This window comes from Octopus bimaculoides, chromosome 4 (assembly GCF_046866305.1).
Source record: "Octopus bimaculoides isolate indiv1 chromosome 4, ASM4686630v1, whole genome shotgun sequence".
Taxonomy (NCBI): Eukaryota; Metazoa; Mollusca; class Cephalopoda; order Octopoda; family Octopodidae; genus Octopus; species Octopus bimaculoides.
This window is the reverse complement of record NC_142931.1, coordinates 19,111,091-19,125,597: the sequence shown is the minus strand read 5'-3', so window position 1 is coordinate 19,125,597 and position 14,507 is coordinate 19,111,091. Positions and strand designations below refer to the sequence as shown.

Here is a 14,507-nt window from a genome sequence, read left to right as displayed (position 1 = left end):
TTTCTCTATTCATTTCTCTCTCTCTCTCTCTCTTTCTATATATATATATATATATATACATCTGTAATATAATATGTGACAATTATTCGGTTGCCATAATAAAACTCTGAGTTTCAGATGTCGGGGTGGAAATCTGCTCTGGCATAGCATTTTTTGATTGTCCTTAATAACTGACGAGAAGTCGGAGCAGATTTCCGCCTCAACATGTGAAACATGAAGTTTTATTATGGCAACCGAATAATTGTCACATATTATATTACAGATAAATTCCTCTATTTACATAATATCGAGGTCTCTTTCCCTCTTTTGTTGTCTTACCTTTTCTATCAATATATATATGGGAGAACGTACGAAAAAACAACAACAGACGAGGACAGGTGGTGTAAACAACAAAAGGATATATATATATATATCTTTTACTTGTTTCGGTCATTTGACTGTGGCCATGCTGGAGCACCGCCTTTAGTCGAACAGATCAACCCCAGGACTTATTCTTTGGAAGCCTAGTACTTATTCTATTGACCTCTTTTGCCGAACCACTATGTTACGGGGACGTAAACACACCAGCATCGGTTGTCAAGCGATGTTGGTGGGACAAACACAGGCGCACAAACATATACACACACATATATATACATATATATGATGTGCTTCTTTCAGTTTCTGTCTACCAAATCCACTCACAAGACTTTGGTCGGCCCAAGGCTATAGTAGATGACACTTGCTCAGGGTGCCATGCAGTGGGACTGAACCCGGAACCATGTGGTTCATAAGCAAGCTACTTACCACACAGCCACTCTTACACCTATATATATATATAATAATAATAATACAAATAATATGTGAGTATATGCATATATACGTACATGTATGTACATACCTACATCTACATGTATATATAGATGCATATCTGGGTACAGGACATCACAAAAAGTCATGGACAAAATGAAAAACAGATCATAAACAGAGCACAGAAAACACACAGGCTACATAGAGAACATTTACTTCATCAGCTGCCACCATTCTAAAACTAAGCATTTCGAAGAGTTAGATATATATATATATATAGATTTAGATTTAGATTCAAAATTGAATATGGTACTTATGTTTAGGCACCAGAATATAGTATGATATTATCCAAAAACCATTCTAAAAGCAAGGTGATCCATGTTGCTTATTTTGATTTTATATATATATATATATATATATATATATATATATATATATATATATATATATATATATAAATATATATATATATATATATATACAAATTTATATACATAGAATTGCATGAAATCAATCTTTTCAATTTTAAACTACTTATACTAAGTGCTCCACATTTCACTTCTGCTTGGCAATTACATTGTCCTCATAATTGAATAAATAAGTGATACAGTTAAGAGTGATGAAGTGGTTGCATGAATAAAGCATTTGGTTACAAGCTCATAGCATGTGGTTTCCAATTGATTACAAAACTTTCTTTGTACTTCAAGAGTGGCACTCTTGAACATTTCAGTATAGTGGCACTATACTGAACATTTGAAAGTTCCAGAGACATTTGAATTTGTTTTCACATGTTGTAATTGTCATTAAACTAATAAATGATGCTACGCTTATTGTATTTGTTTTGTAAGATTCCTGATGTGAAATCATGTGTACCTATCAATAAAGACACTCCTTATGTGACCCTCTCGCTTTGGGATGAGTGTCAGGAAGAAATTTGAATCACATGGTTTTGGGTTCAGTCCCCGTTGTATGGCATCTTAGTCGAGTGTCAACTTTTATGGCCCCAAGACTGACCAAAGCCTTGTGAATGGATTTTGGAGATAGAAACTGAAAGGAGCATGTCATATATACATGTGTGAGTGTCATCATTATCATCATCATCATCATCATTTACATCTGTTTTCCATGCTGGCATTGGTTGGATGGTTTGGCATGAGCTTGCAAGCCAGAGGAATGTACCAGAAACTCTTTTGCCTGATGGATGGATGGATGGATGGATGGATGGATGGATGGATGGACTGATGGACGGACGGAGGGACGGACAGACAGACGGACGGATGGATGGATGGGCGGATGAACGGATGGATGGACAGATGGATAGATGGATGGATGGATGGATGGATGGATGGATGGATGGACAGATGGATGGATGGATGGATGGATGGACTGATGGACGGACGGAGGGACGGACAGACAGACGGACGGATGGATGGATGGGCGGATGAACGGATGGATGGACAGATGGATAGATGGATGGATGGATGGATGGATGGATGGATGGATGGACAGATGGATGGATGGATGGATGGATGGACTGATGGACGGACGGAGGGACGGACAGACAGACGGACGGATGGATGGATGGGCGGATGAACGGATGGATGGACAGATGGATAGATGGATGGATGGATGGATGGATGGATGGATGGATGGACAGATGGATGGATGGATGGATGGATGGACTGATGGACGGACGGAGGGACGGACAGACAGACGGACGGATGGATGGATGGGCGGATGAACGGATGGATGGACAGATGGATAGATGGATGGATGGATGGATGGATGGATGGATGGATGGACAGATGGATGGATGGATGGATGGATGGACTGATGGACGGACGGAGGGACGGACGGACAGACGGACGGATGGATGGATGGGCAGATGAACGGATGGATGGACAGATGGATAGATGGATGGATGGATGGATGGATGCATCTGTGTGTGTGTCTGTGTTTGTGTCTGTCCTCACACTGCTTGACGACTAGTGTTGGTTTATTTATATCCTTATAACTTAGCAGTTCAGCAAAAGATCCAATAGAATAAATTCCAGATATGAAAAAAAAGATAAGTACAGAGATTGATTTGTTTGACTGAAACCTTTCGAGGTGATACCCCAGCATGGCCACGGTCCAATGGCTGAAACAAGTAAAAGTTAAAAGAAAAAAAGTGTAATTCAGACTACACTATCCAAATTCTATTTGCTAAAGTTAGTTCATTCTAATTTTGGCACAAGGCTAGCAACTTTGAGGGGAGGGGTCAAGTCAATTACATCATCCCTCATACTTGTACCAGTCAAGTATTCTGAAGGGATGAAAGGCAAAATAGATCTTGATAGAATTTGAACTGAGAACATGAGGAGCTGGAAGAAATGTCGCTAAGCATTTTGACTGACAGTCTAACAACTCTTATTTCTTTACTGCCCACAAGGGGCTAAACATAGAGAGGACAAACAAGGACAGACAAAGGGATTAAGTCGATTACATCGACCCAGTGCATAACTGGTACTTAATTTATCGACCCTGAAAGGATGAGAGGCAAAGTCAACCTTGGCGGAGTTTGAACTCAGAACGTAACAGCAGAAGGAATACTGCTAAGCATTTCACCCAACGTGCTAACGTTTCTGCCAGCTCGCCACCTGACAGTCTAACAATTCTGCCAGCACACCACCTTCTGTTTCCTAAGATAACTGAGTGTGATTTGAGAGCAATTTGACTGCTGCTTCGAGCAGATCAAGCAATCACATACAAGTTTCTGAGCCCTTATTCTGCTAAATGTAATGCTTATTGTTTTGAATTGATCATGCAGTATCTTGTAGCTTCAAGATTTTGATGATGTTATTGTTTATTTTCAGAATGACATAATAGGATCAAGCAGACTTACAATTAAAGACATTCTAGTCATAACCATTCTGTATTTTTAGAAGTTTTTTGGGGGGCTACATTTTTAAAAAATAAGTCTGATTTCAAAGGAAGTTTGGGAGTTACTTCTAGCAGATTGAGTAACCATATAGAAGTTCCTTTACATGAGTTAATTCAAATGACTCTACACTTTCTATGAGTATATTACATTAGACCTGAGTAAAAAATTATCATTGCAGATGTTGAATTTAACTTCTCTGATACCAACCCATCAGAGAGCCATGATTTCATGATAAAAACCTTATGTTTTTATGTGCTTATCATCATCATCATCATCATCGTTTAACGTCCGCTTTCCATGCTAGCATGGGTTGGACGATTTGACTGAGGACTGGTGCAACCGGATGGTTACACCAGGCTCCAATCTAATTTGGCAGAGTTTCTACAGCTGGATGCCCTTCCTAACGCCAACCACTCAGAGAGTGTAGTGGGTGCTTTTACGTGTCACCCGCATGAAAACAGCCACGCTCGAAATGGTGTCTTTTATGTGCCACCCACACAAGAGCCAGTCCAGGGGCACTGGCAACGATCTCGCTCGAAAACCCTACAAGGCCAGTCAGGCGGTACTGGCAACGGTGCTTATGTTTAAATTAAAAATTTCCTATCATAATTTTATATCAAAAACATTCATTTAATTACACTCCAAACATCAGTTCATCAATGAAGTACTTAGGTATTATATTATATCTCACCAAATGTTTCACCATTTTGATACCAACCAGCCCTTTGTTCCATGATATAAAGGGGCTTTTTTAATGCAATTTACATTAAAACCTACCATCAAAATTTCATGTTAATCTATGTTCCAAACACCAGCTTAATAATGACAAAGGTATTTTATTAAATTTTTAATTATTTAAAACTTTTTTTAAATGAAGGTCATGTATGCCATTAAAAATATGGTAAGAAAAAGGTTAATTATCTTCTGAATAAATTTGAACACAGTCACTATATTTCATTAGAAATGTCATTGTGAAGAAGTTAATGAACAAGTTTATGCACAATACATGTAAAGATTCTTGTTGGCTCATGTAATAGAAACAGCAATAAACCTCTGATTTCTTGACATGAAATAAAGAGAGAAAAGTTCTATTCTGAACTGTCTACAGTTTGTAATTTATTACTAGCAGATGGTTTTATTTTAGTATATATATATTTTAGGTTCATTTCTATGTTGTGACAGATTTTATTATGTTTAAGAAATAAATTTTATAGATCCAGAGCAATAAATAAAACGAACCTGTTTGTTCACAGAGAAAAGGTATGTTTTGTATATACAACACTATAAGATATTGGTTTGAAGCTGATGAAAAAATATGCAAAAAAAATTACAGCTTTTGGGTTTGCTGGACTATAGACCATTTAACATTTAAACCATAACTGGCCCAACTATTCTATATGTTTTACACTAAAACTCACCAGATCCAACCTCTCACACCTACCCTACAATGTCATTCTAAAAATATGCAATCACGTCATCGAAATATTGAAGCTACAAAATAATGCATGATCAATTCAAAACAATGTAAATAAGTAAGCATTACATTTGGCAAAGTAATCTGAATGCTAAAGGATTAAATAGCCATTGTCATGAATAGTTCTTTACCATTCTAGACAATGTTCTTTGGTTTAAATAATTAGCTTCTCTCAATGAATTGGATCAATTCAAGTTTATGTGGTGGGAAAGCTGAAAGGGTAAATGAAAGAACGCAAGACTAAATGCCTTTTATTCTAAGTTCAAATCCATTCGAAAACAACTTTGTTTTCATTTCTGCAAAAACAGGAAACTACTGCAAAAAATGCCTTTCGTATTCTATTGTACTAGAACATGTTAAAAATAAATACACACAGCTTTATTTTGATCCATTCTGTTTTATATGTTTATACTAAATTAATTCTCACTTGGCAAACCTTAGAACATACCAGCAAATGTATTATTTGAGGTTTCTTATATATAGGAACAAAAGTTCTGCCTTAGCTCCAAATGACTGAAGCAGATTCTTTTTCTGAGGAGGTGAAAACATGCCAAAACAGTGTGTCTGGTAGTTCACTGATATCACTTGGATATGTGTTTTTCACAGAAAGTTCATAAAAAGATATTTTTCTCCAAGACAAGATCCTACTGCAAATGTCTTTTACATTCAAGTGTACAAGAACATGTTAGAAATATATTTCCACATTTTTATACAAACTTAAATTTAAGTCTGAAATCTGCAGGAGAGTGATCTAGTTAAATGAAGGGAATCCAGTACATAAACGAATGGAGGTTAACTTGCTATAAAGGCATAAATAATTACAAATTGTGTCAGCAAGGTCATCTTAAAAACTTGAGGGCAAAGACAAAGTCTCAAACTAACATGCCAGCCAATTTGTATAACAAACCATAACAATCCTTTCTTGTGTCCAATCTGTGGACTTGCCTGAATGCTCCTAACCACTAAGCCACGTACCTTCACAATAAGAATATATGGAGCGAACACGTTACAATGAAGTAGAGAAATTTGAAAAGACAACACGAAACCGGTTATTTCTCAAAATACATTGTTTATATACCAAAAAGATTTTATAACATTTTTCTAACATTTTTCTGACATAATTTAAATATATACTTTAACCATGTAACACAAGCCTTCTGTAGTTTTTTCACTCTTATTATCCTTTATATATATATATATATATATATATATATATATATATATATACTACACTCTCTGAGTGGTTGGCGTTAGGAAGGGCATCCAGCTGTAGAAACTCTGCCAAATTAGATTGGAGCCTGGTGTTGCTATCCGGTTTCACCAGTCCTCAGTCAAATCGTCCAACCCATGCTAGCATGGAAAGCGGACGTTAAACGATGATGATGATGATATATACTCTTTACTTGTTTCAGTCATTTAACTGTGGCCATGCTGGAGCACCACCTTTAGTCAAGCAAATCGACCCCAGGACTTATTCTTTGGAAGTCTAATACTTATTCTATCGGTCTATTTTGACGAACCACTATGTTACGGGGACGTAAACACACCAGCATCAGTTGTCAAGCGATGTTGGGGGGACAAACACAGACATGCAAACATACATATATATACATATATACGACAGGCTTCTTTCAGTTTCCGTCTACCAAATCCACTCATAAGGCTTTGGTCAGCCCGAGGCTATAGTAGAAGACACTTGCCTAAGGTGCCACGCAGTGGGACTGAACCCAGAACCATGTGGTTGGTAAGCAAGCTACTTACCACACAGCCACTCCTACGCCTATATATATATATATATTCAAAATTGAATGTGGCACTTAAGTTTAGGCACCAGAATATAGTGTGGTATTATCCAAACAATTCCAAAAACAAGGTGATCAAAAATCAAAAAAAGCAACACAGATTTTAAAGGTTATTGCAGTACGCACATTTCATGCTACTCCATTTATTTAAGTAATGGAATAGCATGAAACGTGCATACTGCAATAACCTTTAAAATCCGTGTTGCTTTTTTTGATTTTATATATATATATATATATATATATATATTTATATATATATATATATATATATATATATATATATATATATATATATCTGTTACTTCCAGTGATTCATGGTGATTTTACCTGCTATTTCTAGCAGGTTGGGTTACCATGTAAATGCTTCCTTGTTTACTCATGGTTCATCTCCCGGCACATACAATAGTTTGTATGCTATTATTACATAGATACATAAGGTGGCAGGCTGGCAGGATCGTTAGCATTTCAGACAAAATGCTTAGTGATGTTTCTGCTGGCTCTTTACATTCTGAATTCAAATCTGCTGTGGTCGACTTTGCCTTTCAACCTTTTGGAGTCAATAAAATAAGTACCAGTTCAACATTTGGTCAATATAAGCAACTAACACTCTCTCTCTGTCCCAAAACTGCTTGCCTTATTTCAAAATTAGAAAGGATAATTACACAGATTACATACATTTCTACATAGTCATATCACCACCACCACCACCACCACCACCACCACCACCACCACCACCATCATCATCATCATCATCATCAATCATTATCATCATCATCATCATCATCATCATCATCATCATCATCATCATCATCATCATCATCATCATTTAACGTCCATTTTTCATGTTGGCATGGGTTAGACGGTTTGGCAGGAGCTGCACCAGGTTCCAATGTCTGTTTCAGCAAGGTTTCTACAGCTGGATGATCTTTCCTAATGCCGGCCACTTTACTGGGTGCTTTCTATGTGGTACCATCACCAGTGCTTTTTACATACACATATCATCATCATCATCATCATCATTTAACATCCGTTTTCCATGCTGGTATGGGTTGGACAGTTTGACATCAGGTGACAAGCTGGAGAACTGCATGCACCAAGCATCACAGTCTGTTTCAGCATGGTTTTTATGGCTGGATGCCCTTCCTAATGCCAGAATATATGTATATACACGCATACATGCACGTATACATCATATGCATTTATCTACCATATGCCTGGCCTGCTTTCCGTCCTCTACCTTTCCTGGTTTTCAGTAGTTGCTAAACCAACAGCTTAAGATACCTCATCAATAACATTTACCATGTTAACCTTCTGCTAGGCTTGAAGGAATCAAATGGATTTAGACTTAAGAAAGTATTACTTCAAATAATAAATTATACTCACACACACACACACACACACACACACACGTGTACACATGTGTGGATTAGATTAGACAAGCTTCATAGAAATAGTCTGCCTGTTCTCTCCTTGATAATTCACTGAGTGGAGTAATGCTTGCTTAAATCTAAATCTATTTGATTGCTTCAGGCCTAGCAGATGGTTAACATTGTAAATGAGATATATCAATGAGGTGTCTTAGGCCTTTTATTTAACAATAACTCAAGACTAGTAAAGGAAGTGTGAGAAAGCATGCTACGTATATGCCAGATAAATGCACATGGTATATATGTACACACATACACACACACATACATACGCATCCATAAAAAGTATCTGTCTATTTTACAGCAATGCATATGAACACTATTATATACTAGATGATCCATGAGCCCAACAAGTGATCTTCTACATGGTTACTCAAGCTGCAAGAAATAGCAGCCAGATTTACTCAAATCACATCGTACCTTTATTTAAAAACAAAATATGGAAGTATCGTTAGCATACCAATGAAATTGCCTGGCAGAATTTCATCTGTCTTTATGTTCTGAGTTCAAATTCTGCCAAGGTCAACTTTGCCTTTCATGAAATAAGTACTTTTAGAAACACTGGGGTCAACTTACCCCCTCCCCTTGGCAAAACCAATATTGGAACTAATTAGGCCAGTGATGAATAAACAAAATTGGTAGGGTGGTGGGAAAAGGATGCCCTATAATATTTTGTTATACCTCTCTATGTGATTTTAAATCCCAACAAGGCCATCTTTTTCATTCAACCTTCAGGATCAATAAAATGAATATTAGTCACGCCCTGGATCAACATTATTAAAGATATCACTCCATGACCTAATTTGAGGTATTGTGCCTTTGTTAGAAATCAATAGAAGGTCAGTTAGCCTCAAAAATACAAGTAAATATATGTCTTCATAGCAATAATTTGATGAAGGTATACAAAATCAGTAATATCTAGGATAAATGCACATGGTATATATACATGTGCATTTATCCAAGATCTCTCTCTCTCTCTCTCTCTCTCTCTCTGCAATTTAGCATTGGTGATATTGGATGTAGGTGAGATGGCTGTATAAATGGATGATATCACATCATCGCCATTATCACCACCACAACCACCACAACCACCTTCATCATCGTTGTCATCGTCATTGTTGTCGTTGTCATCATTATCATCATCATCATTTAACATTTATCTTCCATGCTTGCATTTTGGGTAAAAATCTGCAGGATGGTGGAGAATGTTTTAGCTAGGATAGATAAAAAAGAATCAGAAACATGTGATGATACCATACAGGATCGGGGACACAAGCTTAGGCCATACCACAGGCACTGAACTACAGTATTTGGTGGCATAAAAGATTCACAGCATATCAGATGCACTTCAGTTTTAGCAGCACATGTTCAGGAAAAAAAGATTATAGTGTTTCAGATCTTATGGGCAGTACACCTTTGCATATAGGGATCCAATGGGGGTTTTTTTGAGACACTTTTTTGGAAAAGTATAATGCATTTTATTTACCTACAAATACAGTTAATACAATGAAATGTTCAATTCAGAATGCTACCTTTCCAACAAGCTCTCTGTTGTCTGGCTTTAATTTCCTGTGGTTCTGATCCACTTAGAATCATTAATATTGAGGTAGCACAAGAACCTTTGTCATGCATGTCATGCAGCTGCATGACATGCTAGAAATAATAGCCAAATCTCTCTCAAATCATACATTATCTTTTAAAATTAAAAGAAATTGGAACCACTACTTCTCTTCATTGAGAAGTCACACCTTGAATACTATGGCACTCCATCAGTTACAGCGAAGAGGATTCCACTTGATCTGATCAATGGGACAGCCTTTTCATGAAATCAACATGCAAGTGGCTGAGCACTCCACAGACTTGCTTACCCTTAACATAGTTCCCAGGGGGATTTGGTATGATACAGAATGTGACAAGGCTGGCCCTTTGAAATACAGGTATTACTCATTTTTGCCAGCTGAGTGGACTGGAGCAACATGAAATAAAGTGCCTGTACATTTGTACAGTAATGAAGTGAGTAGACTGAGTGGATAAGGTATTAGACTACCTTCTCAAGAACACAATGCGTTGCTAGAATTGAACTCATGACCTTACAATCATGGGGTGAATACTCTAACCACTAAGACATGCACCTTCACAGTACTATGGACATATGGTCAGGATCTCTCAGGAAAGGATCCAAGACAGATCCTTTAAGCTGAGACAATGAGCAGGAGATCTACGTAGGAGTAGATCAAGAACAAAATGGTTGGATAATATCCATGGACTCAGTTGGTTGTGCTTAGGAATCCAGCAGGGAAGTATGATGACAGACACTTCTGACAGGACCCTATGGAAGAGGTGCCTGAGGACTTTACTCCGCCACCCGACGACCTTCTCAGAAATAGCGAGTGGGGATGCAATAATGGATGGATGGATTGAAAACAGGATAATTGTAGTCATAGTAACACTGAAAATAATATTTTCAACTCTAGGCACAAGGCCTGAAATTTTGGGGGAGGGGGCTAGTTGATTAGATCGACCCCAGTATGCAACTGCTATTAATTTATCGACTCCAAAAGGATGAAATGCAAAGTCGACCTTGGTGGAATTTGAACTCAGAATGTAAAGACAGGTGAAATATCGCTAAGCATTTTGCCTGGCATGCTAATGTTTCTTATTTCTTTATTGCCCACAAGGGGCTAAACATAGAGGGGACAAACAAGAACAGACAAAGGGATTAAGTCGATTACATCGACCCCAGTGCGTAACTGGTACTTAATTTATCGACCCCGAAAAGATGAAAGACAAAGTAGACCTCCGCGGAATTTGAACTCAGAACGTAACAGCAGACGAAATACCGCTAAGCATTTCGCCCGACATGCTAACGTTCCTGCCAGCTCGCCGCCTTGATGCACTGAAAATAATAAGACAAGATGGTCATGGCTAAAATTGCTTTTGATGATAGGTCTGCTCAACCAAGGCTAACCTGGGGCTAAACAACAACAACATCAACAACAAACTTATAGTTTTTCCTCTCTAAAAATCTAAAAACTTATGTGTGAAGGTAGTTAGTTTCTCAGTTCTAATAATCAAAGCAATCAAACAAACTAAAGAAGATAGAAGAAAACAATTGGCAGTTGTTAGAGCAGGGGACAAAATGCCATGTAGTTCTGACTACCAGCATTCTGAGTTCAAATCCTGTTAAGGTCACTTTTGTGATTCATGCTTTCAAGTTTGATAAAATGAAGTAATAAACCAGGGTGGTGGATTATCAGAATTATGAGAGTATTGGATGAGATTATCACCATTGTCATCATCATCATCGTCATCATCATCATTTTTATGCTAGCTTTTCATGCTGACATGGTTGGATGGTTAGACAGAATCCTTCAGGTCAGATGAGTACATTGTGTCTTAGTTTCAGCATGGTTTCTATGGCTTGCTGCCCTTCCCAATGCTAACTTCTTTATCGAGTATACTAGGTACTTCTTTCCATGGTACCAGCACTTGTGAGGTGATCTTGTAACTAGCAAGACTAATGAGTCCTCTTAGTTGAGAGGGAGAATAGATGATTGAGTGGTCACATTTTATGAGATTCTGGTTCTTTCAGTCTGGGTTTAGAGGAGACAGACTTAATCTGTCACCCAGTTGGTTCCTGATAGACTTTAGAAGAATTTGCTCTGCTGCAAGCATTCAAGATAGCTCTCCACTTTCTGGATATCTTTCTCCATTCCTCCAAACAATCTCAAAATAAGTAAGTACTGTCTCGAGTCCTAGAACTCATAAGGGTCATAATCGTACGTAAGTGACTGAAATCACACCATACCCCTTGAAAAAAATGCCAGTCCTTAACAGGGTTACTCATTTACAGCAGGGTGGACTGGAGCAACATGAAATGAAGTGTTTTGCTCAAGAACACAGCACAGTTTGGTCTGGGAATTGAAACCCCAATTTTGTGATCACGAGTACAACCACTAGGCCACACACTCCCCTCAGTCTCAAAGGCCCTAACAAAATAAATTGTCATGGGTGATATCCTTTATTTTTTTATTAAAAGGTAAAAAGAAGACCCTGAGAAAATATATAAACCAGCCACGATGTTCTCTAAACAAGACAGCATCATTGACTAATGTGTAAAGAAATGCATTAAACTGATTTTTGCAGTCTTTATGTTGAAAATGATTTTTATCTTTAAGACAAGAGACCAAGGCACATGGCCTAGTGGTTTGGGTGTTGCACCCATGATCATGAGATCATGGTTTCGATTCCTAGATAGGGCAGTGTATTGTCTTCTTGAACAAAACATTTCATTTTACATTTCTCCAGTAGTAAATTGTTCCAGCTGTAAATGAGTTCCAGCAATAGGTGGAAGTTAACTCTGCAATGGACCTGTGCCCCATTCAGTAGAGGTGATGGTATTGTAATCTCAATCACTTATACTCCATAGAAACCAGGTTAAAGCTCCTGCATTACGTGTCCAAGAGCCCATAACAGGCCTTTGCTGTGATAACCCTAAATCATGAGAGAAGGCTGTGCTTATGATCCATTAGAGAGCCTCTGATATTGGTAGGAGAGAGGGAGGGAGGGAGGGAGGGAGGAAAGTATCCTCAAAGTGGAAACCTGCCCAAATGCTTGCAGCAGAATGGACTTCACTAAAGGTGTCAGATGCCAGTGTTAAACTGGGTGATGGGTAGGCTATGGTGGTATTTGAACTCAGAACATAAAGAAGTGAAACAAATATTACAAAGCATCTGGTCCAACATTCTTACACTTCTTCTAACCCACCACTTTGGATCAGTACTTTTTTTTTAACAACCCTGAAAGGATAAGGGACAAAGTTGACCTTGGCTGGATTTAAACTCAGAGCACAGGGAGCCCGAACAAATATGAAATATTCTGTCTGACTCTCTAATGATTCTAACAAAGAAGGAGAGAGAGAAGGAGGAGGAGAGCGATATTAGTATTGAAAAAGTAGTAAGGATTCACCTTCCATTATACTGGCATTGGTTTTTTCATGGTTGTAGTGTTTATCAAGTTGGAATCCATACACCAAGGAGGTAAAGTGCTCAGAGACAGTGAGACCTTTCTCTTGAAAATCACTCTTATCTTGGGCATCATCCATGAAAGGTGGAACCTACAAGAAAGAAATAGTTGCTTGTCAGAGACTTGTGGCTGCTGCTGTTGTTCTTCCTTTTCTTATTTGGCCCTAGGTCAGGCCTGATTGATTAGACCTATGTTCTAATTGAGATACCATCCCGTGTGAGTTCTACCCATGACTCTTTCACCACCGACTTGGACTACAAAGTCACTTTTGGCACAGACATCAGCCGCGGAGACTGGATAGAAACTGACAAACCCAATGCTCGGATATGAGCTGGAGCCAATGATGTTTTGATTAAAAGTATTTCTGGTTTGATCATCTCTTCTACACTATGTTATTTACATTATTTACATTTGACGGATATTTGTCCTCATCTTCTTGTTTGTTGTTAAGAGAGAAGTGTGGACTTATGTGGATAAGTCCACACTTCTGTGTTAACAACAAACAAGAAGATGAGGACAAATATCCATCAAATGTAAATAATGTAAATAATGTGCATAATTCCTCACCTCTTAAATATAGAACTGTGTCATCTACACTATTTTACAGATATAATATATCTAGGGTCACATGATCCAGTGTTTCCTTCTTCCTTTTAACATGTCAGGGTGTGATTTGAAATAAATTTAGCTGCTATTTCTTGCCCATTAAGTGACTATGTAGAGGCTCCAATCCAATGACAGACCCTCCATGCAATTGTTTGGACAACTTGAAATAGCAAATAACTTTCCCTCAAATTACATTTGGGAAAAAAGAACATATTAGACAATGTACTCCAATATATTTAAATATATTCAAATATAAGAGGTCACAGATGAAATGTTTTCAATCATTAGTCTGCTTCATCAGGGTTGATTTAGGGTCTAAACCACAGCAATAACAACACTGCTGCTGTTCTTGAATATGAGAGAAATCTATTAAGAAGGCCAAAATTGTAGCCTGTATAAAAAATATTCAAATTTGGCAACAAAATATCGAAAACTTTTAAAATGTTTCATTTTTTGTATTT

At 37.7% G+C, this 14,507-nt stretch overlaps 1 protein-coding gene across 1 annotated transcript in view; it reads right to left on the bottom strand.

Annotated features, from left to right (window-relative positions):
• The window catches only part of LOC106881343 (uncharacterized), a 152,710-nt gene that overhangs the window by 136,831 nt on the left and 1,372 nt on the right, over window positions 1–14,507 (bottom strand). The window contains exon 2 of the mRNA XM_052966923.2: window positions 13,384–13,531. Coding sequence (XP_052822883.2) covers window positions 13,384–13,531 — 148 coding nt within the window. The remainder of the gene's footprint in view (window positions 1–13,383; window positions 13,532–14,507) is intronic.